A 26,135-nucleotide genomic window follows, 5' to 3' on the forward strand; every position below is an offset into this window, starting at 1 on the left:
TTCTAAGCTCCATGTACCTATCCAAAAGTCTCTTAAAAGACCCTATCGTATCTGCCTCCAACACCGTTGCTGGCAGCCCATTCCACGCACTCACCACTCTCTGAGTAAAAAACTTACCCCTGACATCTCCTCTGTACCTACTCCCCAGCACCTCTTGTGGCAACCATTTCAGCCCTGGGAAAAAGCCTCTGACTATCCATATGATCAATGCCTCTCATCATCTTATACACAAAAGTTAAGCACAGCCGAAGTACAATGGGATAGCCTCGTCCTGGAACCTCGGCCCTCCTGATCACCAGCAGTTCCCTGCCAGGTAAGTATTGGATGCAGTTAGAAAAAGACACTGAATCTGTTTTGCAGTGAAGTCATAAGCAATCACAATGTGGCACAAGGCATAAAAATGAAAGCCACAAGTTATTTGAAGGGAAAAGGAGAACTTTACAACATGTTACAGCCATTGGCAGTTGCACTCATTAAAAAAAACTAACAAAAACTATGCTTTCTCTTTTCATGTAGAAATATTATGATCAGGCATTTCAAGGGATCCTGATCTTGGTGAAAAATTATCTGCTCTCAAATTAGTTCACCCTAGAGCTAAGCTGAGAAGTAGGACATGTGGCAGGAATGATGGGTTTAGCTTCTTTTATTGGTATTTTTTTTGAAGGTGCTGCATTGAATCTCAGTACTGGCATGTTGCATTGTAGATCTGGTCCCGGACATAGGTGTACAAACTTGACTTAGGGTTTCACATTGCTGCTTAGGTCCTTGTCCTCATATAGTATGTCTATCAGTTCTGACGTACCTGTTGAAGTAGTATTTCAGATTTGAAAGTAAAGAGCCTTGGCAATGGATAAGCTTACCTCCATCGCCTGGTCTTTCACCAAGCTTCAAGATTAACAGGGCTCTGGAAAACGAAATTAAATCAAATCCTGAGGGTTAGCATTTTAGAGGAGATCAAATAGGATGATTTCAACCCTGCCAGTGCAGAGCTCCAAAATATTTCTCTGCACCCTGAGGAGTGGAAGACGCCTGCAGCAAGCATCAAGAACAATGCAACGTGGTGCAACAGTTAGTCAAGGGATAAAACAGAGCTCTGCAGAACACTGGAAACAAGTTCCATAGAAGAAGTTATTACAGAAGGTATGTTGGTATAAGAGCGAAATGATACACGAAGAGGACAATAACTTGAAGAAGATTCAATGAAGTTGGTTGAGAGTTACTTCAAAATGTGCAGTAACATATTGAAATGACACATGACTGTGAGCATGTTGTCTAGATGGAACTTGGATGAAACTTGGATGCTCAAGGTGAGAGGGGAGCAAAATCCAAGTTGAATGAATTCAAAGAGGAATTCAAGGAACTGAGAAGTACTTGAATGTAAACTGTGCAGCCTGGATCCATTCAGAACAGTGAAGTATTGAGAAGATGATTATTGAATGCAACCATAGAAATGGGATGATTATAGCAGCTTTGAAATGGGGAAAAATTGCTTGAAGCTAGCTTTGAATGACTGGGTGTTTGGATTAGTGTCGAGAGAGCTGGTCATCAGTATCATTGAAATGCAGTATTTTAAGATTTGCATGAATTAGTGTGTATTAACTGTATATTTTATGATTATGGTCAACAATATCATGTGTATGTATTAATGCTATTTAATGAAAAAAAAACTCCCCATAATGCTTTCAAGATAGTGTGTAGATAAATATCTTAACACATGGTTACCACAAATAATGGGGTAAAATTCCTGATCTCATCTAGTGCATATCGTATTCCAGCACTGATGCGGAATAAGGAGAGATTTTAAATGGATTATAGTTGGGAGAAGAGATGAACACCAATGCCAGGCATTGTTTTTAACATACTTGGTCATTTAAAGAAAATTGCCACATCCATTGAATTTAAACATTCTGACATACTGTATTTATAAATTACACCATTTGCAAAAATGGTTCTTTTACTATTTTAGCTATTTTTGGCATTTCATTTTGAAAGTCATAATCTTCCTGCATTTCTTTCTCTTTATGTGGCTCCTCAGTTTTTAATTTAACTCCTTGTAAATTCTTTACAATGAATGAAATCTCTAAACATAAATAATAGTAAGAATTGTTTTAATACATTATTTTCAAAGGGTTGGCATGGATACTATTAATGGAATTTTCTTGAAATAGCGAAGTTCCAAATATTCATGTAAATCAAATGCTTAGTTTATTATCGAAGTATGTCTGCAGAATACAGCTGATATTTATCGCCACCCCAGCCTGTAGCTGCTCTCGATTTCTTTAAGTCAGCTCAGCACCCAGACCGATCAAAGCTCACACCCTCACTAGCTGTACAGGCATCGAAACTCCTCTGCCTTGACTTCTGTTGATTTTGCAACATACCAGCATAGTTCATCCCTTGAATTCACTTGCCCCTTCATTGTCTGTAGTGATAATTTACTTCAGAAAAGTTGTTACGGTTAATATCTTCAGTGGAATTTCTTGTCTTCTGAACTACCAGTGAGCTGTGGCATGCATTTGGTAGTGCCATCTTAAACAGGAAGTTAGTCAACAAGATTAAAACACAGAAAGCAGGGAGTGCTGATATGGATAACATCTAATTATTAGACAAAGGTTGAGAGGCAATCAGTAATATTTCTCAGTGTAACAGGCAATGGCTGTTGGGGTACTTGAGGCAGTGCTACCCAGGTCCCAGTTTTCCTGAGAAGATCCCATCTCCACATGATACAAAACTAGGTGGGGTTGTAAGCAGGAGGAAGGCTGTAGTAAGGCTGAGTAGACAAAATACAGCAGATGTACAGTAATAGAACACGTAAACATCCAAAAATGTGCACTTAATTGAATTGACTTTATTACTTACATCCTTCACATACACGGGGAGTAAAAATCTTTATGTTACATCGATGTCTAAATATGCAATGTGCAACTTATTGTAATTTCTGATCAATAGTATGTACAACAGGACAGTCAATATAGCATAGAAATACAGTTGTGTCAGTGTGGTAAACTATGTATACCTGTCTGGACATGCCCCTCTGCTGACTGCTCCTGTGGCTCCTCCCACAGACCCCTGTAGAAAGGCGATTGGGGCACTGCTCCTCCCTCAGTCTTCGAGATGTCGTGCTCCCTTTTGCTGTTAATAAAAGCCTATCGTTCACTTCCAGTCTCCGAGAGTTATTGATGGTGCATCAGTCAGCATGAGTTGATCATTCTGATGGTCTGGATGAAGAAGCTGTCCCGGAGCCAGTTGGTCCTGGCTTTTATGCTGTGGTACCATTTCCCTGATGGTAGCAGCTGGAACGAATTGTGGTTGGGGTGACTCATGTTCCTAATGATCCTTTGGGACCTTTTTACACACCTGAATAATGAGAAGTTCACATCTACAAATGCACAAAACAGAAAAATAGAGCAATTGTTAAATGGTGAGAGACTGCACAATGTTGATATTCAAATAAATTTGGGTATTAGGAGGGATGCAGGATCTAGTGATGCATTGTGGGAACTGGCAGACCCTATCATGGTTCCTGGTGACCACGTCCATGGCAAGTGGTGGTTGGTCAAGGAACTCAGGCTCAGAGATGATGGCCTGTGATACATCTGGGAAAGGGAGAGTTACTCGGACACCGTTTCAGAAGGAAGTCACGCTCATTAGATTAACAACTTCAAATTTGTTCGGTGGTCAGGTACTGCGAGTGAAGCAGGTAGGGGGATCCAAGCAGTAGCACTGGAGGAGCTTGTCCAGCAGGTCTTAGGTTGTTGCTCCCTGTGGGGATGGGTGTGTGGGTTGTATGGAGCATGAGCAACCAAACCCGGCACTGTGGTTCCGAAGGCTACTCGAGGGAAGAAAGAAGAGAAATGTTGTTGTAATTGGGGATAGTACAATCAGGGGAATAGACACAATTCTCTACCACAAAGACTGAGAGCCCCATAGTCTGCATTGTCTGCCTGGGTTTGGGACATCTCAATTGACCTGCAGAGGAATTTGGAGTGAGAGGGGAAAATATCCAGTTGTCGTGATCCATATGAGTACTAACAATGTGGGAAAAACAAAGAAAAAAGTTTAGCTGAGGGAATTTGAGCAACTAGGGATAATGGTGAAACAGACAACAAAAAGAATAATATCTGGATTGTTAACTGGGCTGCCTGCCACTTGGCTCAGGGTGAATAAAATCAGAGAGTTCAATGTGTGGCTCAAAGACTGGCGTGGGACAAGTCGATTTAAATTTGTGGGATATTTTGTACCAGTATTGACAAACCATGCTGCAACCAGGGTGCTGGTGAATCGCAAAACTAGCTCTGTGGATAAGGCTTTAAGTTTAATAGTAGAGTTGGGGGAGGTTCAACAGCTTGGAAAAGTATGGATAAAGTAAAGGGAAGGAGAGTGCAGGAAAGGTTACTGAAGTTTCCGGAATAAAGGCTAAGAAAGAACATTTAGAAAGGGATAAGAATATAACTGCAAGCAATGTGCAGACAAAATTGAAAAGAAGGTGTTAAGTACAAGACTGGAGCTGTTATATTTGAATGTATGCAGTATATTAAATGAAGTAGATGATCTTGTAGTGCAGTTAGAAATTGGCAGTTATGCCATCGTGGGCATTACAGAGTCATAGCTGAAAGAAGATCAGAGCTGGGAGATAACCATCCAAGGATTATCATCATCATTAATGTGCCATGTTTACAACGCAGGTGATCATGGTCTTTCCATGACCACAAGTGTTCTTGGCAGATTTTTCAACAGAAGTGGTTTTTCATTGCCGCCTTCTGGGCATCCAAGAAGACACATTCTATTCAAAAGACAGGAAGTTGGGCAAAGAGGGTGGAGCAAATCTTTTTGTAAAAATTGAAATAAAATCCTTAGAAAGAAATGACATAAGATCAGAAGATATAAATCCTTGTGGGTACAGTTAAGACACTGTAAGTGTAAAATGAACCTGATTGGAGTTAAAATCAGGACTCTGATTAGTACCCAGGATGTGAAGTAAAAATTACAATGGGAGATAGAAAAGGTGCAATAAAAAAATGTTAAGATTGTTGTGGGGATTTCAATATCCAGGAAGTTTGGAAAAATCAGGTTGGTACTGGATCCCAAGGGAAGGAATTTATGGAATGCCTAAGAGATGGGCTTTTGGAGCAGCTTGTGGTCAAGCCCACTTGGGAAAAGGCAATTCTGGATTTGGTGCTGTGCAATGAATCAGATGTGATTACGGAGCTAAAGGTGAAGGAACCCAAGGAGACAATAACCATACCATGAGAGAATTAACTCTGCAGTTTAAGAGGGAGAATCTAATATCAAATGTTTCGGTATTACAGTTGAGTAAAGGTAACTACAGAGGCATGAGAGAGCTGCTGGTCAAAATTGATTGGAAGTGGATGTTAACAGGGATGATGGTAGAGCAGCCATGGTGGCAGTTTCTGAGGGCAATTCAGAAGATGTAGTATCAGTTTGTAACAAAGAAGAAGCATTACAAAGGGAGGATGAGACAACACACACAAAATGCTAGAGGAACTCGGCAGGCTAGGTAGCATCTATGGAGAAAAGGTCAGTCGATGTTTCAGGTTTGTTGACTGTGCTGTTTTCCATTGATGCTGCCTGGCCTGCTGAGTTCCTCCAGCAATTCGTGTGCTGCTCAGATTTCCAGCATCTACAGATTTTCTCTTGTATGAGACAACCATATCTGGCAAGGGAAATCAAAGACATAGAAGGCAATTAGAAACACAGTAAGGATTGAAAAGATGAAATACGAAGGTAAGAAACAAATAACATAAAAGAGGACAGCAAAATTTTTTCAGCTATATAAAGAGTAAAGGAATGGACATTGGGCCATTGGAAAATGATGCTGGAGAAGTAGCAATGGAGGAAAAAATGGCAGATTACCTGCATAATGATTTTGTGTCAGTCTTCGCTGTGGAAGATCATAAGACATAGGAACAGAATTAGGCCATTCAGCCCATCAAGTCTGCTCTGCCATTCCATCACGGCTGATCCCGGATCCCCCTCAACCTCATACACCTGCCTTCTCACCATATCCCTTGATGCCCTGACCGATCAGGAACCAATCAACTTCCACCTTAAATATACACACGAATTTAGCCTCTACTGCACACTATGGCAGAGCATTCCACAGATTTACTACTCTCTGCCTAAAAGAAATTCCTCCTTATTTCTGTTCTAAAGAGTCACCCCTCAATTTTGAGGCTGTGCCCTCTAGTTTTGGATACCCCCACCACTGGAAACATCCTCTCCACATCTACCCTATCTAGTCCTTTCAACATTCGGTAGGTTTCAATGAGATCCCCCCGCATTCTTCTAAATTCCATTGTGTATAGGCCCAAAGCTGCCAAACACTCCTCATATGTTAACCCCTTAATTCCTGAAATCATCCTTGTGAACTTCCTCTGGACTCTCTCCAATGACAACACATCCTTTCTGAGATATGGGGCCCAAAACTGTTGACAATACTCCAAGTGCGGCCTGACTAGTGCCTTATAAAGGCTCAGCATTATCTCCTTGCTTATATATTATATTCCCCTTGAAGTAAATGCCAACAGTGCATTTGCCTTCTTTATCACAGACTCAACCTGTAAATTAACCTTCTGGAAGTCTTGCACAAGAACACCTAAGTCCCTTTGCACCTCTGATGTTTCAACTTTCTCCTCATTTAGCAATAGTCCGCACTGTTGTTCCTTTTACCAAAATGTATAATCATACATTTCCCAACACTATTCCACTGCCATTTTTTTGCCCATTTTTCCAGTTTGTCCAAGTCCTGCTGCAATCACATTGCTTCCTCAGCACTACCTACCCCTCCTCCTATCTTTGTATCATCCACAAACTTTGCCACAAAGCCATCAATTCCAATATCTAAATCATTGCCAAACAATATGAAAAGTAGCGGTCTCAATACTGACCCCTGAGGAACACCATTAGTCACTGGCAGCCAACCAGAAAAGGTCCATTTTATTCCGACTGGATACTCTCTGCCTGTCAGCCATTCCACTATCCATGCCAGTATATTTTTTGTACCATAGGATTTTATCTCATGTGTGGCACCTTATTAAACGCCTTCTGAAAGTCCAAGTAAATGACATACTGCCTCTCCTTTGCCAACCTTCTTATTACTAATCGGCCCTTTCTTTGGCTTTTATACAGTCATTAACTTACCTTGTCAGCCACAGTTGCCTACCTCTGCCATTTGAGAACTTCTTCCTCTGTGGGACATATCTATCCTGCACCTCATGAACTATCCCAGAAACTTACCTCTGCTCCGCCGTCATCCCCTCCAGTATCCCCCTCCAATCCACCTGGGCAAGCTCCTCTCTGATGACTCAGTAATTCCCTTTATTCCATTGTGATACAGATACATGTGAGTTATGCTGCTCCTCTCAAATTGGAGTATGAATTCAATTATATTATGATCACTGCCTCTTAAGGGTTCCTTTATGTTAATCTCCCTAATTAGATCTGGGTTATTACACAACAGCCAATTGAAAATGGCCTTTCTCTGAATAGGCTCAAGCACAAGCTGCTCTAAAAAGCCATCTTGTAGGCATTCAACCAGTTTCCTCTCTTGTGATCTGACACCAAACTTGATTTTCCCAATCCCCTTGCATATTGAAGTTCCTCATTACAATTGTGTCATTACCCTTATTACATGCCTTTTCTAGCTCCCTTTGCAATCTTAAGTCCATCTCTTGGCCTCTTTTTGGAGGCCTATATATGATTCTCCTAGTGATTTTCTCACCCTTGCAATTTCTTAACTCCACCCATAAAGATTCATCATTCTCTGACCCTATGTCACCTCTTTCTAAAGACGTAATTCCATCTCTTACCAACAGAGCCACACCACCACCTATGCCTTCCTGCCTGTCTTTTCAATACAAAGTATACCATTTGATATTAAGCTCCTAACTATGGCCTTCTTCCAGTGATTTCCAAACGTCATACCAACCAATTTCTAATTGTGTCATGAATTTGTCCGCTTCATTCTGAATGCTACATGCATTTATATGCAGCACCTTCAGTCCTGCATTCTTCTGCCTTTTGAATTTTGCCTCTGTGGTACAATTGAACTCTTTGCTCTGTCTGCATTTCCAGTCATTGGCTTGTCCTACCTTACATTCACGTTACACCCATCATCTACTTGTAAACCCGCTGGCTCATCCTCAGCTCTATCACACTGGTTCCCATCACCCTGCTATATTAGTTTAAACCACTCCCAACAGGTTCAATAAACCTGCCCACAAGAATATTGGTCCCCCACGGATTCAAGTGCAACCCATCCCTTTTGTACAGGTCCCACCTGCCCCAGGAGAGGTCCCAGTTATCCAGAAATCTGAATCCCTGCCCCCCGCTCCGATTCTTCAGCCATGCATTTATCTGCCACCTCATTCTTTTCCTATCCTCACTGTCGCGAAGCACAAGAAGCAATCCTGAGATTACTACCTTTGAGGTCCTGCTTCTCAGCTCCCTTCCTAACTCCCTGTAATCTTTCTTCAGGACCTTCTCCCTTTTCTATCTATGTCGTTGGTACCAATTTATATCGCAACTTCTGTCTGCTTGGTCCCGGAGGAATGTTGTTTTGTTTTTACTGTGTACTGTCCCAGCAGTTATGGATGAAATGACAATAAAAGCGACTTGACCTGACTTACTCTTCCTTTTCAAGATACTGTGGACGTGTACAGAAACATCTCAGACCCTGGCATCTGGAAGGCAAACTACCATCCATGTTTTCTTTTTGCAACCACAGAATAGCCTACCTGTCCTCCTAACTATATAATCCTCTATTACTACTGCCATCCTCTTCTGTTCCCTACCCTCTGAGCCAGACTCAATGCCAGAGGAATGTCTGCTCTTGCTTCCCCCCAGGTAGGTCATCTCCACCTCCCCCACCCCCAGATAGTACTCAAAATGAAGTACTTATTGCTGAGGGGACGGCCATAGAAGAGCTCTCCACTATCTGACGTTCTCCCTTCCCTCCTCTGTCAGTCTCCCATTTATCTGTCTCCTGGAGCCTTGGGGTGACTACCTCCCTGTAGCTCCTGTCTATCAGCTCCTCACTTTCCCTAACAAGCTGAAGGTCATCGAGCTGTAGCTCCAGTTTCCTAACACTGTCTCTAAAGAGCTGCACCTTGATGCTCCTAGCTCCAATGTGGCCATCGAGGAGGGTGCAAATCTCCCAAAAATCCCACATCTGACACCCAGAAAAGAACACTGGCTCTGTTGATACCCCCCCCCCCCCACCATTCTCTCAAGATTTACGCAAGAAATAAGGAATGAACTTGCCTATTTACCTTGGCCTGTTCTCGCCAAAGCCTTGCTACTCTGCCTCAGACAACTTCATCCACTCCAGCAGGCGGTACCTCTCTTTTATAGATACTCGGTTTCCCGTCAGTCCTGTACGTGATTGCGTCTGTACTCTACCCCAATCAATGACTCATGACGAAAAAGACTCCAGGAAATGCCAGAAATTCAAGGAATTTGGGGATGGAAATGAGGGTTGTCACTACACTGAGGAGAAGATGAAAGAGATAGCTAAACAGATTGTGGAGATACAGTATAAGTAGTGATCTTTTAAGAATCACTAGATTCTGGAATGATTCTGGAGAGTCTTAAAATTGGCAATGTTACTCCACTCTTCAAGAAGGGAGAGAGGCAAAAGATGGGAAATTATAAGATAGTTAGCCTGACTGCAATGACAGGTAAGATGTTAGAGTCCATTATTAAGAATGAGGTTTCAGGGTATTTGGAGGCACAAGATAAAATAGGCCCAAGTCAGCATGGTTTCCTTCAGGGGAAATCATGCCTGACAAATCAGTTGTAATTCTTCGAGGAAATAACAGGCTATTTTCTAAATAGAGAGTGAATTTAGAAATTGGAGGTGCACCAGAACTTGCGTATCCTAGAGCAAGAACGACGAGTCAGCTTACAGAGAGGAGGTGCAGCGGCTAACGGACTGGTGCAGAGCCAACAACCTGTCTCTGAAATGTGAACAAAACAAAAGAGATTGCTGTTGACTTCAGGAGGGCATGGAGCGACCACTCCCCACTGAGCATCAACGGCTCCTCGGTAGAGATCGTAAAGAGCACCAAATTTCTTGGTGTTTACCTGGCAGAGAATCTCACCTGGTCCCTCAACACCAGCTCCATAGCAAAGAAAGCCCAGCAGTGTCTCTACTTTCTGAGAAGGCTGAGGAAAGTCCATCTCCCACCCCCCATCCTCATCACATTGTACAGGGGTTGTATTGAGAGCATCCTGAGCAGCTGCATCACTACTTGGTTTGGAAATTGTACCATCTCGGATCACAAGAACCTGCAGCGGATAGTGAGGTCAGCTGAGAAGTTTATCGGGGTCTCTCTCCCCGTCATTACAGACATTTACACTACACACTGCATCTGCAAAGCAAACAGCATTATGAAGGACCCCACGCACCCCTCATACAAACTCTTCTCCCTCCTGCCATCTGGGAAAAGGCACCAAAGCATTCAGGCTCTCATGGCCAGACTATGTAACAGTTTCTTCCCCCAAGCCATCAGACTCCTCAATACCCAGAGCCTGGACTGACACCAACTTACTGCCCTCCACTGTGCCTATTGTCTTGTTTATTATTTATTGTAATGCCTGCACTGTTTTGTGCACTTTATGCAGTCCTGGGTAGGTCTGTAGTCTAGTGTAGTTTTTTGTGTTGTTTTACGTAGTTCAGTGTAGTTTTTGTACTGTTTCATGCAGCACCATGGCCCTGAAATATGTCGTCTCGTTTTTACGATGTACTGTACCAGCAGTTATGGTCGAAATGACAATAAAAGGTGACTTGACTTGCAGGATTCCCTAACAGTTAATGTAGTGTTCTCGCACAGGTGTAAAAGAACTCTGAACTAAACACCGAGGTAAACCGTAGTCAATGAAAACAGGATCGCAGTAAGATTAACCGTTTACTGTTCACTCTTCCACATTAACGTATGGTGAAAACTGTTGATAAAACAATACAAAATATATACAGTATTTGTTTCCTTCTTGATATCACATTTACATCGTAAATACTTGCAAAAGTAAAACTACAACAACCATATTACATTAAAGTGCAACATACAGTCAGAATCTACCTACGCCATCGACTGCTTTAAATACACTTCAACACAAACTATCCGCAACTCTTTAAATAACAAAAACATAAACTTTATCAACCGTCATTACTTTTAACAGAATCAGCGTTAACATTTTAAATTCAACATATTGATTATCTCATGAACTTACGGCGTTGCTTCACTGATGTTTCTAGTGCGTAGAAAGAAAACTTTTCTCGCGCTGATCCTGCACATGTGAGCCCCCTCCTTCTCGTTTCTTCAAACCGGTATTTTCCCACAAGACACGGCGAAACCGGGTGTGACATCATCGCATGCCGCGATACATCACAGACAACAAATTTACTTTAAACAATCTTAACTTTAACTAGAAAACGATAATGAACGAATTACTAAAGCGAAAATATAATAAACTAAACAAATGCCATAAAGGCAACACAGTTAACTTGCAGATTGAGTTGGTGGTAAGGAAAGCAAATGCAATATTAGCATTCATTTTGAGGGGACTAGAATACAATAGTAAGGATATAATGCAGAGGCTTAACTACACTTGGAGCAGCTCCAAGCCCCGTATCTCAAAAAGGATCTGTTGACGTAGGAGAGGGTCCAAAGGAGGTTTACAAGAATGATCCTGGAATGAAAGAGTTAATGAATGAGGAGTGTTTGGTGGCTCTGGGCCTGTGCTTGCTAGAGCTTAAAATAATGATGATCCATTGAAACCTGTGAATATTAAACATGAGAAATTCTGCAGATGCTGGAAATTCAAAGCAACACACACAAAATGCCGGAGGATCTCAGCAGGTCAGGCGGCACCTACGGAAATGAATTAACATTTGGCGTTTTGGGCCAAGACCCTTCTTCCAGACTGAAAAGGAAGGAGGATGATGCCAAAATAACAGAGGTAGTGGGGGCAGGGGAAGGAGGCTACATAGCTGGAAGATGATGTAGAAGCCAGATGGGTGGAAAAGATAAAGGGCTGGAGAAGAAGGAATCTGATAGGAAAGGATAGTGGAACATAGGAAAAGGGGAAGGAGGAGAAGACCAGGGCGGTGGGGGGGGGGGGGGGGGCGTAAGTGATAGGCAGATGAGAAGACATAAATGGCTAGAGTGGGGAATAGAGGAGAGGGCAGAGGGAAGGAAATTTTTTTACCAGAAGGAGAAATCTATATTTATGCTATGAGGTTGGAGGCTTACTAGACGTTATATAAGGTATTGCTCCTCCACCCTGAGGGTGGCCTCATTTTGGCACAAGATGTCAAAGTGGAAATGGAAAGTGGAATTAAAATGTTTGGCCACCAGGAAGTTCTGCTTTTGATGCAAGGAGCGGAGGTGCTGAACGAAGTGGTCCTCCTATTTACGATAGGTCTCACCAGTGTGGAGGAGGCCACAAATTCACAGGTGGAGTGTTGCCTCATCTGGAAGGACTGCTTGGGGCTCTGAATGCAGGTGAGGGAGGAGGTGTATGGGCAGGTGTAGCAGTTACCCTGCTTGCAGTGATAAGTGCTAGGAGAAGATTAATGGGGAGGGACAAATGGACAAGGGAATTGCAGAGGGAAAGATGCCTGTGGAAAGAAGGGGGAGGTAAAGATATGTTTAGTGGTACAATCCCTTTGGAGATTTCGGAATTTGTGGAGGATGATGTGTTGGATGCAGAGGCGGATGGGGTGGTAGGTAAGGACAAGAGGAGCCCTATCAGTGTTAAGGTGCAGGGCTGAAGGGTCTGGATGGAGTGGCCATAGAGAAGACACTTCCTGTGGTGGGAGAGTCTAAGAGCAGATGGTACAGTCTCAGAACAAAGGATGCCTCTGTAGGACAGAGATGAGGAAAAATTTCTTTAGCCAGAGGGTGGTGAATCTATGGTATTTATTGTCACAGACAGCTGTTGAGGTTAAGTTATTGAGTATGTTTAAAGTGGAGGCTGATAGGTTCATGATTTGTAAGGATGACAAAGGTTACACCCTTAATAATCAAGAAAGCAAGAGAATGGTGTTGAGTGCCAAAAGATGTCAGCTGTGATCTAATGGCAAAACAGACTTAATGGGTCAAATGGCTTTATTCTGCTCCTATGTCTTATGTCTTATGGTTTTTGCATGCAATTCTCTGAAAAACCGACAGGGAAGTTCACACGAGGAAATCTGTAGATGCTGGAAATTCAAGCAACACGCACAAAATGCTGTTGGAACACAGCAGGCCAGGCAGCATCTATAGGGAGAAGCACTGTCGACGTTTCGGGCCGAGACCCTTCATCAGGACTAACTGAAAGGAAAGATAGTAAAAGATTACTATCAGTTAGGTTCAGTTAGTTATTAAGAAGGCAAGTGTTATATACGCAAATAAATTAAAAAACTTAAATTAACTAAGTAGTGCAAAAAAAGTAGTGAGGTAGTGTTCATGGGTTCAATGTCCTTTCAGAAATCTGCTGGCAGAGGGAAAGAAGCTGTTCCTGAATCACTGAGTGTGTGCCTTCAGGCTCCTGTATCTCCTCCCTGATGGCAGCAACAAGAAGAGGGCATGTCCTGTGTCCTTAATGATGGATGCTGCCTTTTGGAACATCACTCCTTGAAAATGTTCTAGATGCTGGGGAGGCTAGTGACCATAATCGAGCTGATCGAGTTCATGATTTTCTGCAGGTTATTTCAGCTCCCCCATACCAGATGGTGATGCAAACAGTTAGAATGCTCTCCACGGTACATCTGTAGAAGTTGCAAGTGTCTTTGCTGACATACCAAATCAACTCAAACTCCTTATAAAATATAGCTGCTGTTGTGCCTTTTTTGTAACTGCATCGATATGTTAGGCCCAGGATAGATCCTTGCAAATGTTGAACTTAAAGCTGCTCACCCTTTCCACTTCTGATCCCTCGATGAGGTCTGGTGTGTGTTCCCTTGTCTTACCCTTTCTGAAATCCACAGTCAGTTCTTTGGTGTCTCTGAGGTTGACTGCAAGGTTGTTGCTGCGATGCTACTCAACTAGCTTCTATATTTCGTTCCTGTGTGCCATCACCATCAGAAATTCTGCCAACAATAGATGTGTCATCAACAAATTTATAAATGGTGTTTGAGCTGTGCCTAGCCACACAGTTGTGGGTGTAAGGAGATTAGAGCAGCGGGCTAAGCACACATCCTTGAGGTGCGCCAGTGTTGATTATCAGTGAGACGGAGATGTTATTTCTGATTTGCACAGACTATGGTCTCCAGTGAGGAAGTCGGGGATCCAGTTGCAGAGGGAGGTGCAGGATTTGGAGGATTTTGATCAAACCTGTAGGAATGATTGTGTTGGAAACACCTGAGTTGCAGTCAATAAACAGTAGCCTGACATAAGTGTTAGTATTGTCCAGATGATTCAAGGCCACGTGAAGAGCCAATGAGATGGCATGTAGACCTATTGTGCCACTATGAAAATTGCAGAGATTCAGGTCCTTGCTGAGGCAGGAGTTAATTCTAGACATAACCAACCTCTCGTAGCAGTTCATCACTGTAGATGTGAGTGGTACTGGACAATAGTTGTTAAGGCAGTTCACCCTGCTCTTCTTGGGCACTGGTATAATTGTTGCCCTTTTGAAGCAGGTGGAAACTTCTGACTGTAGCAATGAAAGTGTCTTTGGTTTGCACAGGACTCAGAAAGGGAAATGATCACAGAAGATAATGGATAGGAAAAGGTTGCAGCAAGCGGATGAGGTATTGCCTTGGAAGCATTTATATTTTGTGATTAAATATTTTTAATTCATTTTGCTGAGGAAAATGAAGTGGGTTTTGGTAACATGGAAATGAGAGATGTGTAGGAATCTGAGCAACAGAGGATGGAGCAGGACAATATATTATTACATATTTTTATACCTGCTCTACAGAAGGTCAAAATAAGAAAAAATATGAATACACTTATGAAACAAAAATGAGGCTGGATGCAATACAGAATTTCACATCGCCTTTCCTCACCCTCTCCTTGCTTTCACGTGCTGGTGCCAAATTAGAGCTTATGATTTTGTAATCTGAATGAATGGAGAAAACTTGTAAGACCATAAGACGTAGGAACAGAATTAGCCCACCTGGCCCATTGAGTCTGCTCTGCCATTCCATCATAGTGGATTTATTACCCCTCTCAACCCATTTCTGCTTCCTTCTCCCCGTAACCTTTGACGTCGTCATGAAGTGAGAACCTATCAACCTCCACTTGAAATATACCAAATGACTTGGCCTCATCTGTGGCAATGAATTCCACAGATTTAGCACCCTCTGGCTAAAGAAATTCATCCTCATCTCTGTTCTTACTGGTTGTCCCTCTATTCTGAGGCTGTGCCCTCTGGTCCTAGACTCACCCACTGTAGGAAACATCCTCTTCACATCCACTCTGCCTAGGCATTTCAATATTAGATAGGTTTCAATGAGATTCCTCACCCTCCTCATCCTTCTAACAACTCTATCGAGTATAGGCCCAGAGCCATCAAACGCTCCTCATACATTAACCCTTTCATTCACAGAATCATTTTTGTGAACCTCTTCTGGATTTTCTCCAAGGACAGCACCTTCTTTCTTAGATGAGGGGCCCAACACTGCTCACAAGACTCCAAGTGCATTCTGACCACTGCCTTATAAAACCTCAGCATCACATCCGTGCTCTTATATTCTAGTCCTCCTGAAATGAATGCCAACATTGCATTTGCCTTCCTCACCACCGACTCAACCTGCAAGTTAACTTTTAGGGAATCCTGCATAAGGAGTCCCAAGTCCCTTTGTACCTCTGATTTTTCAAATTTTCTCCCTTTTTGGAAAATAGTCTTCACTTTTATTCCTTCTACCAAAGTGCATGACCATGCATTTCCCTACACTATATTCCGTCTGCCACTTCTTTTTCCATTCTTCCGATCTGCCCGAGCCCTTCTGCAGATCCTCTGCTTCCTCAGCAGAATCGGAATCAGGTTTAATATCACTGGTCTAAATTGTGAAATGTGTTAACTTTGTGGCAGTGGTACAATTCAATACATGATGATAATATAGGGAAAGAGACTGTGAGTTCCAGTAAGTATATGAAAAAGTTAAATTAAACAAGTAATGAAAAAGCAGAAATAAAAAAAGTAGTGAGGTAGTGTGCATGGTTTCAATGTCCAGTCAGAGATCTGATGGCAAAGGGGAAGCTGTTACTAAGTCACTGAGTGTGCGCCTTCAGGCTTCAGTACCTCCTTCTTGATAGTAACAGTGAGAAAGGGCATGCCCTGGGTGGTGGGGGTCCTTAATGATGGACACCAACTTTTTGAGGCAACGCTCCTCAAAGATGTCTGGGATATTACGGAGGCTAGTATCTATGATGGAGCTGACAAATTTTCACTTGATTTCACTTTGTAAGAACATACAAACCCAGACACAGCTCCATCCTTCATTGGTTCAAGTTTCGTCTGAAATTGCCACTTCACTTGGGTGATGCCTTTCTGGAGATCTTCCCTGGAACTCTCGTACCTTACTTGTCACCAGGCTTCTGATCTAGAGTGTGGATCTTCTGGTTCACACAGGGCTTCTGCTTGGAGAAGACTGAATGACAATATATTAATAAAATACAAATGCCAAAGGAAGTTAAACTAATAGTGTAAAAAAAGTGGCAATTACAGCAATGGCATCATTAAAGACTTTCTAAAGTAATTAGCTATCACATATGAGTAACTCATGGTTCTTCAATACTTTGATATAATTGCTCGTAATTCTGATCTCACAATAAGCTCCCAGAATCAACATCAGTGATGAAGAAATGATAATTAGATTGATTTTGGGGGGTTTTCATTTTCTATTAAAGTTACTGTGAAGTTGAGAAGTCAAAAGCACTCCTGTGGAAATTTCAGCCTTATGATCATGTATTTTCTTTTCTGATGTCAAATTATAAGTAACAAAGTTAAGCAAATGTTGCATATTTTCCATGTGACTGATGGGAACCTAAGAAATGAGTATATTATTTAGTGTGCTGTGACATTTGAAGAGCAAGAAAGTGCATTTAGGCCATCTCGTACAAATGATGGAACTAGTGTTTTATTTTCTTTCTTTCTCTCTCTCTCTCTCTCTCGCTCATAATTCTTTCTTGTTGATCTTTATGCTTCTGATGTTGTTCATTACAATAGAAAGAAGGCATTGTTTCCATATTAAGTGACTGTACTCTCTGACTTTGTGCAAAGTCATATGATGGATTTCTGTGAAAACAGAACCTGCTTGTTATCTTGTGTGCCCTGCAGAAAAAGGCTATGATAATAGAAGACTAGAGACATACCAGTGTTTGATGGCTGGTTTCGAGATATGGTTGACGGGCCTGTGTTAATGGTGTATTACTCTAGGACTTAAGTATGATTATAACTGTGATTTGAGCACAGAGTTTGGGGCAGTGCCAAATTACATGGTATCCTATAAAGTGATAATCCTTAAAATCTATGATTTACTGTGAGTCATTAAAACAGATTTATAATACAAATGACATTTCCAAAATTAATTAAGTTTGACTGCAAGTGTGAAGAGTTATCTTTAATGGGTATTCAGAGCTTTGACTCCAAGACAACATTAACTCGGAAGGTTTTCCAATTAGATTTAGCTTTGTGTGTATCTGTCCTGCCTCCAGGTGCGGAAAAAGAGCAAAGCCTGCAAAGCTGGATTGTGTGAAGGAGATGAACTCATTTCGATCAACAGTAGGCCTTGTTCAGAATTAACCCATTCAGAAGTCATGCAGCTGATTGATGGGTCCAGTGATACCCTGCAAATACTCATTAAAAGGTAGAGTTCCTTTTTTATATAAATTAATGCATCTTGTTAGCACTTTATTATTCATATTTTGCAGTACCAGGACAAGACTTTAAATTGCAGCGAACAGCAAACAGAACATGGTGTTAATAACCTAACTGGCCCACGGACAAAGCACTCGTTAGCTTCACTAACATCACTACGCACTTTCCTTAAGGAAAGTAACCATGCTTTACCCTTCAATGTAACATTGAAAAGGTTATTTATAGACTCACAGAGTCATAGAACACAGAAAAGCTCTGTCGGCCCACTGATCTCACACTGGACGAACACTAATCTCATTTTATTCTCCCTTATTTTTGACAAACTCTTCTAAATAACAGGCAAATATGGAGATAAAGTCTATGTTCCCAAAGCAAAGAATAGGAATATAATGTATCTCAATCTATGAATCACTCTTTGCAGGATTATGTCAACTTCTCACTATATATCTAGGCCACTAGGTGGAGAACCAAGTTGATCCTAAGCATTCCATTCCTGGACAGGGAAGAAATAGCATCATTCAGCTTATCCGGCTCAGATTACACTTCCTGGCAGCCTTTTATACGGTTGCATTTACAGTGGTGGAATAATTTGTGGGGAAGATCATTCTACCTTCTTGGCTCGAGGCAGCCACATGGCAGTTAGTGAGCCATGACACACAGCTGAAAAGGAGTCTGAGCAAAAAGAAAGCACACGAAGAGAAATGGATACATCCATATTGCAGTTTTGAGGTGTGCTTGTAGAGATAAAAGTTCTCAATATTGGGAGAGCTCTCATCGCTGTAGAAATATTGAATTAAATATTTCAGGGTGTAGTTGAAGTTCAGCTTGTGCTTCCTCCATAAAAAAAATTTTTTTGGCATATGGGACGCTAATGCAGAATATAGTTCCTATTTATGTGGCATGTAGAGTTGTGACTGATCAAAGTCACCAAAGAAACACTGAAGCTGGTGATATAAAAGTCTTTATTCAGAACAACTAATAGGCATAATTCTGGAGACAATAGCCAGTGACTCAATACAATTTCTATAGTTGCAATGCCATTGTTTACTTCAATACTCTGGGTTGACAAATGATTCATTGAGATATGTTGTGGAAGCACATTGTAATTAATAAGACACCTCTGACAGTCCAAACACCTTTGGGAGAAACTAATTAGCATAAATATTCTAAAACCTTTTGATGACAGAGAGCCAGACACCCAAAATTAATGTTGTCAGGGCTGCTCTGACTACACAAAGACTGTTGATTGCCTATACCAGTGACCATGTTTGAAATGCTAAGTGACAACATCCATCTGGTCTGCCAGCTTGCACATGATTCACAATGATGCAAATAACCTACCATGTTGCCTGGTTTGATACAAGCCAGTTAAGACAGACCCATTGTTTTAATGTTTAGGTCTTCAATATGCAATCTCTTGGTCTGTGGAGCAGCCTCTACTTTTAACTGGAAATTGCAAGCAGCAATTTGGGAAAAAAAACTGAAGGCTAATTGCAAGCTTCCTGAACTTATTTACATTTACAATAAGGACTGAGGCCTGGTTCTTGTTTAAATTAATTCTGCTATATTCACAACTCCAGAAAGCTCCGAAAACAGACGGTAAATAGAAGGCAACAGTGCCTACATGCAACCAAAATATCTACAAAAAATAAATTGCAGTTATATTACTATGTGAGCGATATAGCTTTGACCTTTTGATATTATATTTGCAATTTAACTGACATGTTGATTGCTTTCATTTTCTTTAAAGTTTAATTAACTTCATCTGGGCTGATAAAAATGGCTGTAAATCTGAATGGCAACTTCCAGAGCCTTTCATCATTTTGAATGCCTGACTCACTCGTGCTTCACTGCTGCAGTTTTAACCCCCGGTTTCTATAACGTCTATGTATATTTAGGTAATTAGATTAGAGTCCTGTTACTTGATAGTTTGTACAGACATCTGTTGATTGGTGCTCTTACTTTCTGTGTCATTGGTCTAAATGCAATCCCTTATGATTACATGATACATTCTGAACTAAAAACATTACACACGTTGACCATATATTTCTGTGAAGTGTAAAGTTCAACTATGACCTAATTGTGAATTTCCAAAGTGAAAAGAGATTCCAAAACTTTAAAAGCCCAGGTTTGATTTTGGTTTAGTCACAGAGAATTTGAGAATCCACTAATGATGAAAGCAAATAATCAGTAGCTCAAAAATCAGTATGTTTAAACATTGGTATCAAAAAAATGACCAACAATGTCGTCAATGGTATCACAGTACAGTACATTTCAACTTGCAGCTGGGCTGTAAAGATTGCAGTTCCTTCTCAGTGTGCATTTTAGAAATTACCTATCGAATTCAAATTGCAACTCCACCCCAAAGTTTATTTCTGCTACAATACTTGTTCCATCTATTGTAAAATAAAAATAAAAGCAACAGAGGGTAATGGTAAACATGAAGCTATTATAGATTATAAATACTAGAATCTTGGTGAAAGAATAAAGACTTTTATGTTTCTAATTGTTGTGGGGTTTTTATTGAAATCCCTTTAGATCCATCAGTGAGAAAGCTGATCAACCAGACTACACAGTAAATAAAGAAACAGAAAGTGAAGAAACAGTAGAAACTATACTACAAATCACCAGCAGCCAACCATCATGCAAGCAAGGCCTTCCTTTTGAACTCTACATCTCTGAGTCTCAGGATGAGGCTTATTATGGAGAGACAGAAAGTGACACAGACATTTCAGGGAAGAAAGAAGAAAAAGCCAAGCAGAGTAGCTCAAGATTGTTTTTGAGAGAATGTGACAACTCTGGAGAATTATTGCTGCAAGATACTGGCCATGCAGAGCAGAGAGGAACTCAAACGTCAGCCATGGTGGAATTCCAGTTGTCCCTTAATCAAGGTAAGCTTGGTGGCCCAGAGGCAGCTGCTATCACTGTGGATAAAATCGATTCTGCAACTGTGGATCAAACTGTGCTGCAAAAGAGTATCAAGAATATTGAATTAGCAGCATCAGAGTCAGATGAAAATGCAGCAGTCCAGCCAGCCTCTGCTACCACAGCACTCCGGAGCAAGACTGATAAAAAGGTCAAGCTGGTTGGGGCTAGTGAGCTGCAAGGGGATTCCTATCAGTCCAGGGTGGAGCTGTTTCTGGATTCCTCTGACAGAGAGCACAGTGGAAGGGAGGCCACCACGTCTGAAGTTGGCAGTGGCTGCGCTGACTCCCAGGCTGAAGAGGCATGGTCAAAAACCCATAGCACGCCTCCCTTCATCATTGGAATTTCATCAGAGGGAACAGAGCACGGATCAGAGACACACTCTGGAAAGGATTTGGCAAGAACCCACAAGCACCGAGCCAGGCAAGCCAGTGAGTACAATTGTCCTAGCAAATTTGTACAAAAGGGAATTTTGTGCTGATAATCATATTTCCCTAATAAGATCAAAGAAGACGATGTACTATGTGTTACTTGTGGCATTAAATAGCAACAGATCCAAGCTGCAGACTGATGATGCTTGCAGAACTGTGTTTGACAGACACAAGCAGTTGCAATCTAGGGAGTTATCTGATCCCTTGAAATAGCAAATCTTTGCTCAGTGAAAAGTGAACTCAGATTTTTGTCTGTCTTGTATTCAGGAGGCTAACCTTCGATGCTGTAAGGATATTAAGATTTTTTTTAACTTAGTTTCATTTGCGTTAGTTTTAATGATTACTAAGTGATGCTTTCAGTATTTCTTATTGAGTACAAATATAGCCACACTAGCCATAATTTATAATTCAAGGATTCTTATCATTGATAGATACTACATATTCACAGTAGTTTCATTTGTAAAAAATTCCAGGACTCATTTGGTAAGTGCATGGGACAGGTAAAATAGGGAACTGTTTTCGTTGACAGCCTGTTAAGGTATTGTATTGCTCCTGTAACTGTTTGCTTAGAAACTTGGAACACTTTCAAGTCATTCTGAATAAGATTTTGTATGATGTTTAGGCGTATGATCTGGAGTAAACTGACCAGTGGTTTATTTTCTTTAATTATTTTCCACTTGAGCTTTAGTGCATTAGTTAGGCATTTCTGGATTAGTCTTCTGTTGAGAAGCAAAAGATTATAGGCACTTTAAGTGAATCCACCCATGGTTTAAAGTACTAACAAGTGAAACTAAAAGTAGCCCTTTGAAGTAATTGCCAAGTTTTATAATTCTCTATTTTATTTGTGGTACAATGCGGTTTGTAACGCATTTAAAAATGGGATGATCTCAAATAGCTTCAAGAAGTGAGCAGTGAAAGTATTTTTTGTTGAAATTCAAACGATGTATAGTACACTTATCTATATGAATAACTGTATACATATACTATAAACACAACAAATTCTTTCCTAATTTTACAGATTGACCACCCTTTAAAAGGAAATGTTTTCACGCAGGCTATTTTTTTATACTTAATATCTATATTTAAAGCATATTATAAATCGATGCAATGTAAGTCTAGCTATAGCTTAGAAGGTTTAATGTATAATACTACCCACTAGAAACAATTAAAATACAGATTTATTTGAATTTATTTGAATTAACAGTATTCTCTGAGATATTCAAGAGGTACAGACTGTTTTTTAAATCTCTACATGATAACAATTCAAAATCTTTTAAAATGATGATATATGATTTTGCTAAGTAATTAACTTGTACCAGAATATTTACTTTCCTCTTGAGATCCACAGTTTACACTGTCCTCACTTTTCTGTAGCTCTAACAGACAAAAAAGAAATTTAAATGGAGGAGCAGTGTTGCTTTATTTCAAGTGTTATTTTCTCTATGCTGTTGATTCATAAACAAAAATAGTCTGAGTAACAGAAGCTGTGTGCAATTTTGAAAACATGTGTTTGATTTGTTTCCAACAGAAATTCGTCGAAGTGAAAGCCTGTCAGAAAAACAGGTTAAAGAAGCTAAATCAAAGTGTAAAAGCATTGCCTTGCTCTTGACAGCAACTCCAACTCCCAGCTCCAAGGGGGCGTTGATGTTTAAGAAGCGTCGTCAGAGGGCAAAGAAGTACACTTTGGTCAGCTACGGGACTGGGGAGTTTGATCCAGACGACGATCAAGAGGACTCCATAGAATTCACTTTGGTACCAACCAGTGACTCTGATCTTGATGAAGACTTTTGTGCTGATGTCAACTCAGCGCAGGTTGTGACATTTGATTGGGACACAGGTCTAGTGGAGGTTGAGAAGAAGGAGAAGAGTGTGGAGGAAATGCAGAGGTTGCCAGAGAGCAAGGGCAAAGGAGCCCTGCTGTTTGCCAAGAGAAGGCAGAGGATTGATCAGTACACAGCTGAGCAAGAAGAAATGAGGAGAGCAGGTGCATCTGAAATTGCCTCTGCTCAATCTGTTAAAGCAGAAAATTATTACCAGCCCACTAAAAGCAGTTTTAACAACTCATCAATAGCAATTCAAAATCATACCACTGAAAATTATATTGATATAAACAAGTTACATGGAATTGATAATGTTAAAGGAATGAGAGGGCGATCTGAAATGGTTGTCCAGAATTTGAAGGCCCGTGAAGATAACAGAGCCGGGGCGACAAATAGAACAGCTGCTCCATTCCCTGGTGTGTCCAACCGAGCTGCAGCTCCTTTCTCTCCCACAATGAAGGTGACAAACTCCCTGTCAGATTTACCTCCCCCACTCGCATACTCTTCGGCTCCAGCTGACAACATATACCACGTGGCTTCTCCTCCTTTGGCTACCAGTGCTCATCCAGCCATATGGTCTCCAGCAGGAATTGCAGGCGAGCAAATAGCCTCACGGGATGAGAGGATCTGTGTGCCTGCCATAAGAACAGGTATTCTACAAGATGCAAGGAAGCGGAACACCACAAAACCAATGTTCACATTTATTGACCGCCCTAAGGTAGCTCCAAATCCAGAACTGGTTTCCATGGTCAAAGGTAAGACAGACAGACGTAGAGGAATAGATCAGCCTGGTGGAGGTTTTGAGTCAGGACCTGAAGAAGATTATCTAAGTTTAGGTGCAGAAGCCTCAAATTTTTTACAGACCCCTACTGTAAAGCAGAAGACACCTCCTCCAGTTGCACCAAAGCCATCTGTTAAGAGCCCTCCCTCTGGGGCAACCCCAGTGTTATCTCCGTTATCATCTGCAGGAGTAACCCATGTTCAAGCGCCAGTCAAACCTTCTGAAAGTACTAATCATTCGCCAGTAAAATCACAATCATTTCAACCTGGTAATACATGGCACCAACCCCAAGGTGTTGCTAACCAGTTCACGTCTTCTGCAAGATCCCGATCAGTAACATCAGCGCATTCCCATGCTTCGAAAACACCTCCCACAACTCCCATAGCAAACTCTGCACCAGCTGGTGGTATGGGTCCAGCTTATGAAATGCCAGCTTTGAAAGGTAAAGGAGCACAATTATTTGCAAGAAGGCAGTCTCGAATGGAGAAATTCATAGTAGATTCATCAACAGTCAAGGCCAGACAAGCACGAGCTTCATCCCCTACCCCTTCTTTGCCAGCATCTTGGAAATATTCATCTAATATAAGAGCACCACCCCCTTTGGCTTACAATCCTATTCACTCTCCATCTTATCCTCCTGGTATTTTGAAAGCACAAGCACAATCTGCATCTTCATCTAAGTTAAATAAAGGTGCTAAAGGTAAACCTGCAAAAAAACCTCTCAATGCTTTGGATGTCATGAAGCACCAGCCATATCAAATTAGTGCATCTTTGTTCACTTTCTCCTCCACTGCTGATGCTATGACACCTCTAACCACCAGCTCACCACCTTCTATGCAGCCTTTAAAGTCTGATACTGTCCCACTTCAACCAATTAATGCTACCTATCCTGTTTCTAAGAGTGTCTCATCTGTGCCAACAGGACCATCTCTCCACCGAGCTAGTACAGCTTCTGCTGATGAAGAGCATACCCATTCTTCTGGAAAGAATGTCATTGTGCTTCCCAGTTACACATCATACACAAAGCAAGAATCTTCAGCTCTCTCAGTTGCTATGGCACCAAGACCCAAGTTTTCGGCAAGGAAAACTGGAGTTACAGCACAGGTGTGGAAACCCTCCACGATAGTTGAGTGATCTGATTGTTGCAAGACAACATTAGTTTTTCTTTGTGGTATTTATATTTTATTTTGCTCTAAGGTAGAACTGAAGCTATTGGCAGTTTAAAGAAATACTACATTCTTTTCTGCCACCTAATAGATAATTTACTAAAACTTGTTTTAATTCCTGCTGTTTTGGGGGAAGTCTAAGCAGTAGGTTGCTTAAAATATTCCTTTTTTCTTCTAAATTGAATATAAGTAATCCTAACTCCTTTTGTTGGTAACTATCTTCCTTTCAAGTGAAGAGGTAGAGAGAAAATACCCGTAATTCCAGTCCAGAAATAGAATGCCTTAAAAAGCAATGGCAGCATGATGTAAAAGGAGAGATGAATGTTGAAGTGAAATTCCCACCTAATTGGTCTTGGGCAAGTCTATGTACCTAATGAAAAATCTTCAGAGTCAAGTGAAAGAATAAGAAAGGAAGAATGAAATGAAGCATGTGGATTAATTTTGATGAAGAAACTTTTAACTACATGAGTTGATTATTTCTATGGCAATCGGTAGGGAGCAAAATGCATTTGGGAAAGTGGACATTGGTTGGTGATAGGATACTGGGACAGTATTGCTGGTCTCCTTTGCATATGTTGGGGCTCCCACTGCAACAAATGAAACTTTCTTGAAAATAACTAAAGAGCTGTGAACCAGACAGCCAGTTTCAGGTGTAACTTTTGACAAGGTATTTTTCTTTGTATGCACAATGTGTAAGGATTGAATGAATTCAGCTTAGTACTAATCTGATTAGATCGCTTGTCATATTATGAATGCTTTAGAACGTTAGTTCAATTAATGCACCTCACTTTTCTGCTCTACGATTTCATTTTGGCTTCAATGTGCATTTTCCTATAATCTTATTTTATCTGTTTTCAGTTCTGCTGTTTTTATAAGCTGCAAATTACATATAATCTGAGTAAATATTAGTGTAAATTGTGAAGCTCAATTAAAGGTCTTTCCTTTATTTTGGCAAAGAAAAACATCACATATTTTGGTTTTAATTCCATAGCAATTTATACACCCAATTACATTGAATTTTCTTATCAATGAACAGTACCTATAGCCTCATGTCTTGTGACTTTAATTTCTCAGTATAATTTCCTTCTGTTATGTGCTTGTATTCTTCTCTACTATTAAAATGCCTATTTTGTGTTTATAAGTTCATTTACTTTCAATTCTTGTTTTCTCTTTGCACTCACTG

The 26,135-nt window shown here is 40.9% G+C and overlaps 1 protein-coding gene across 3 annotated transcripts in view; it reads left to right on the forward strand.

Moving 5' to 3' along the window:
* Nucleotides 1-26,135, forward strand: part of LOC140738078 (synaptopodin-2-like) — a 143,240-nt gene that overhangs the window by 82,243 nt on the left and 34,862 nt on the right. The window contains exons 2-5 of one of the 3 annotated variants that reach the window (XM_073065169.1): nucleotides 17,667-17,818; nucleotides 20,368-21,185; nucleotides 22,714-23,655; nucleotides 24,709-24,890. In XM_073065169.1, the coding sequence (XP_072921270.1) occupies nucleotides 17,667-17,818; nucleotides 20,368-21,185; nucleotides 22,714-23,655; nucleotides 24,709-24,890 (2,094 nt within the window). Of the gene's footprint in view, nucleotides 1-17,666; nucleotides 17,819-20,367; nucleotides 21,186-22,713; nucleotides 24,891-26,135 lie in introns of all 3 variants that reach the window. The other 2 variants (XM_073065168.1, XM_073065167.1) reach the window with 2 other exon arrangements.

This window comes from Hemitrygon akajei, chromosome 13, assembly GCF_048418815.1.
Source record: "Hemitrygon akajei chromosome 13, sHemAka1.3, whole genome shotgun sequence".
In the NCBI taxonomy this organism is placed as follows: domain Eukaryota; kingdom Metazoa; phylum Chordata; class Chondrichthyes; order Myliobatiformes; family Dasyatidae; genus Hemitrygon; species Hemitrygon akajei.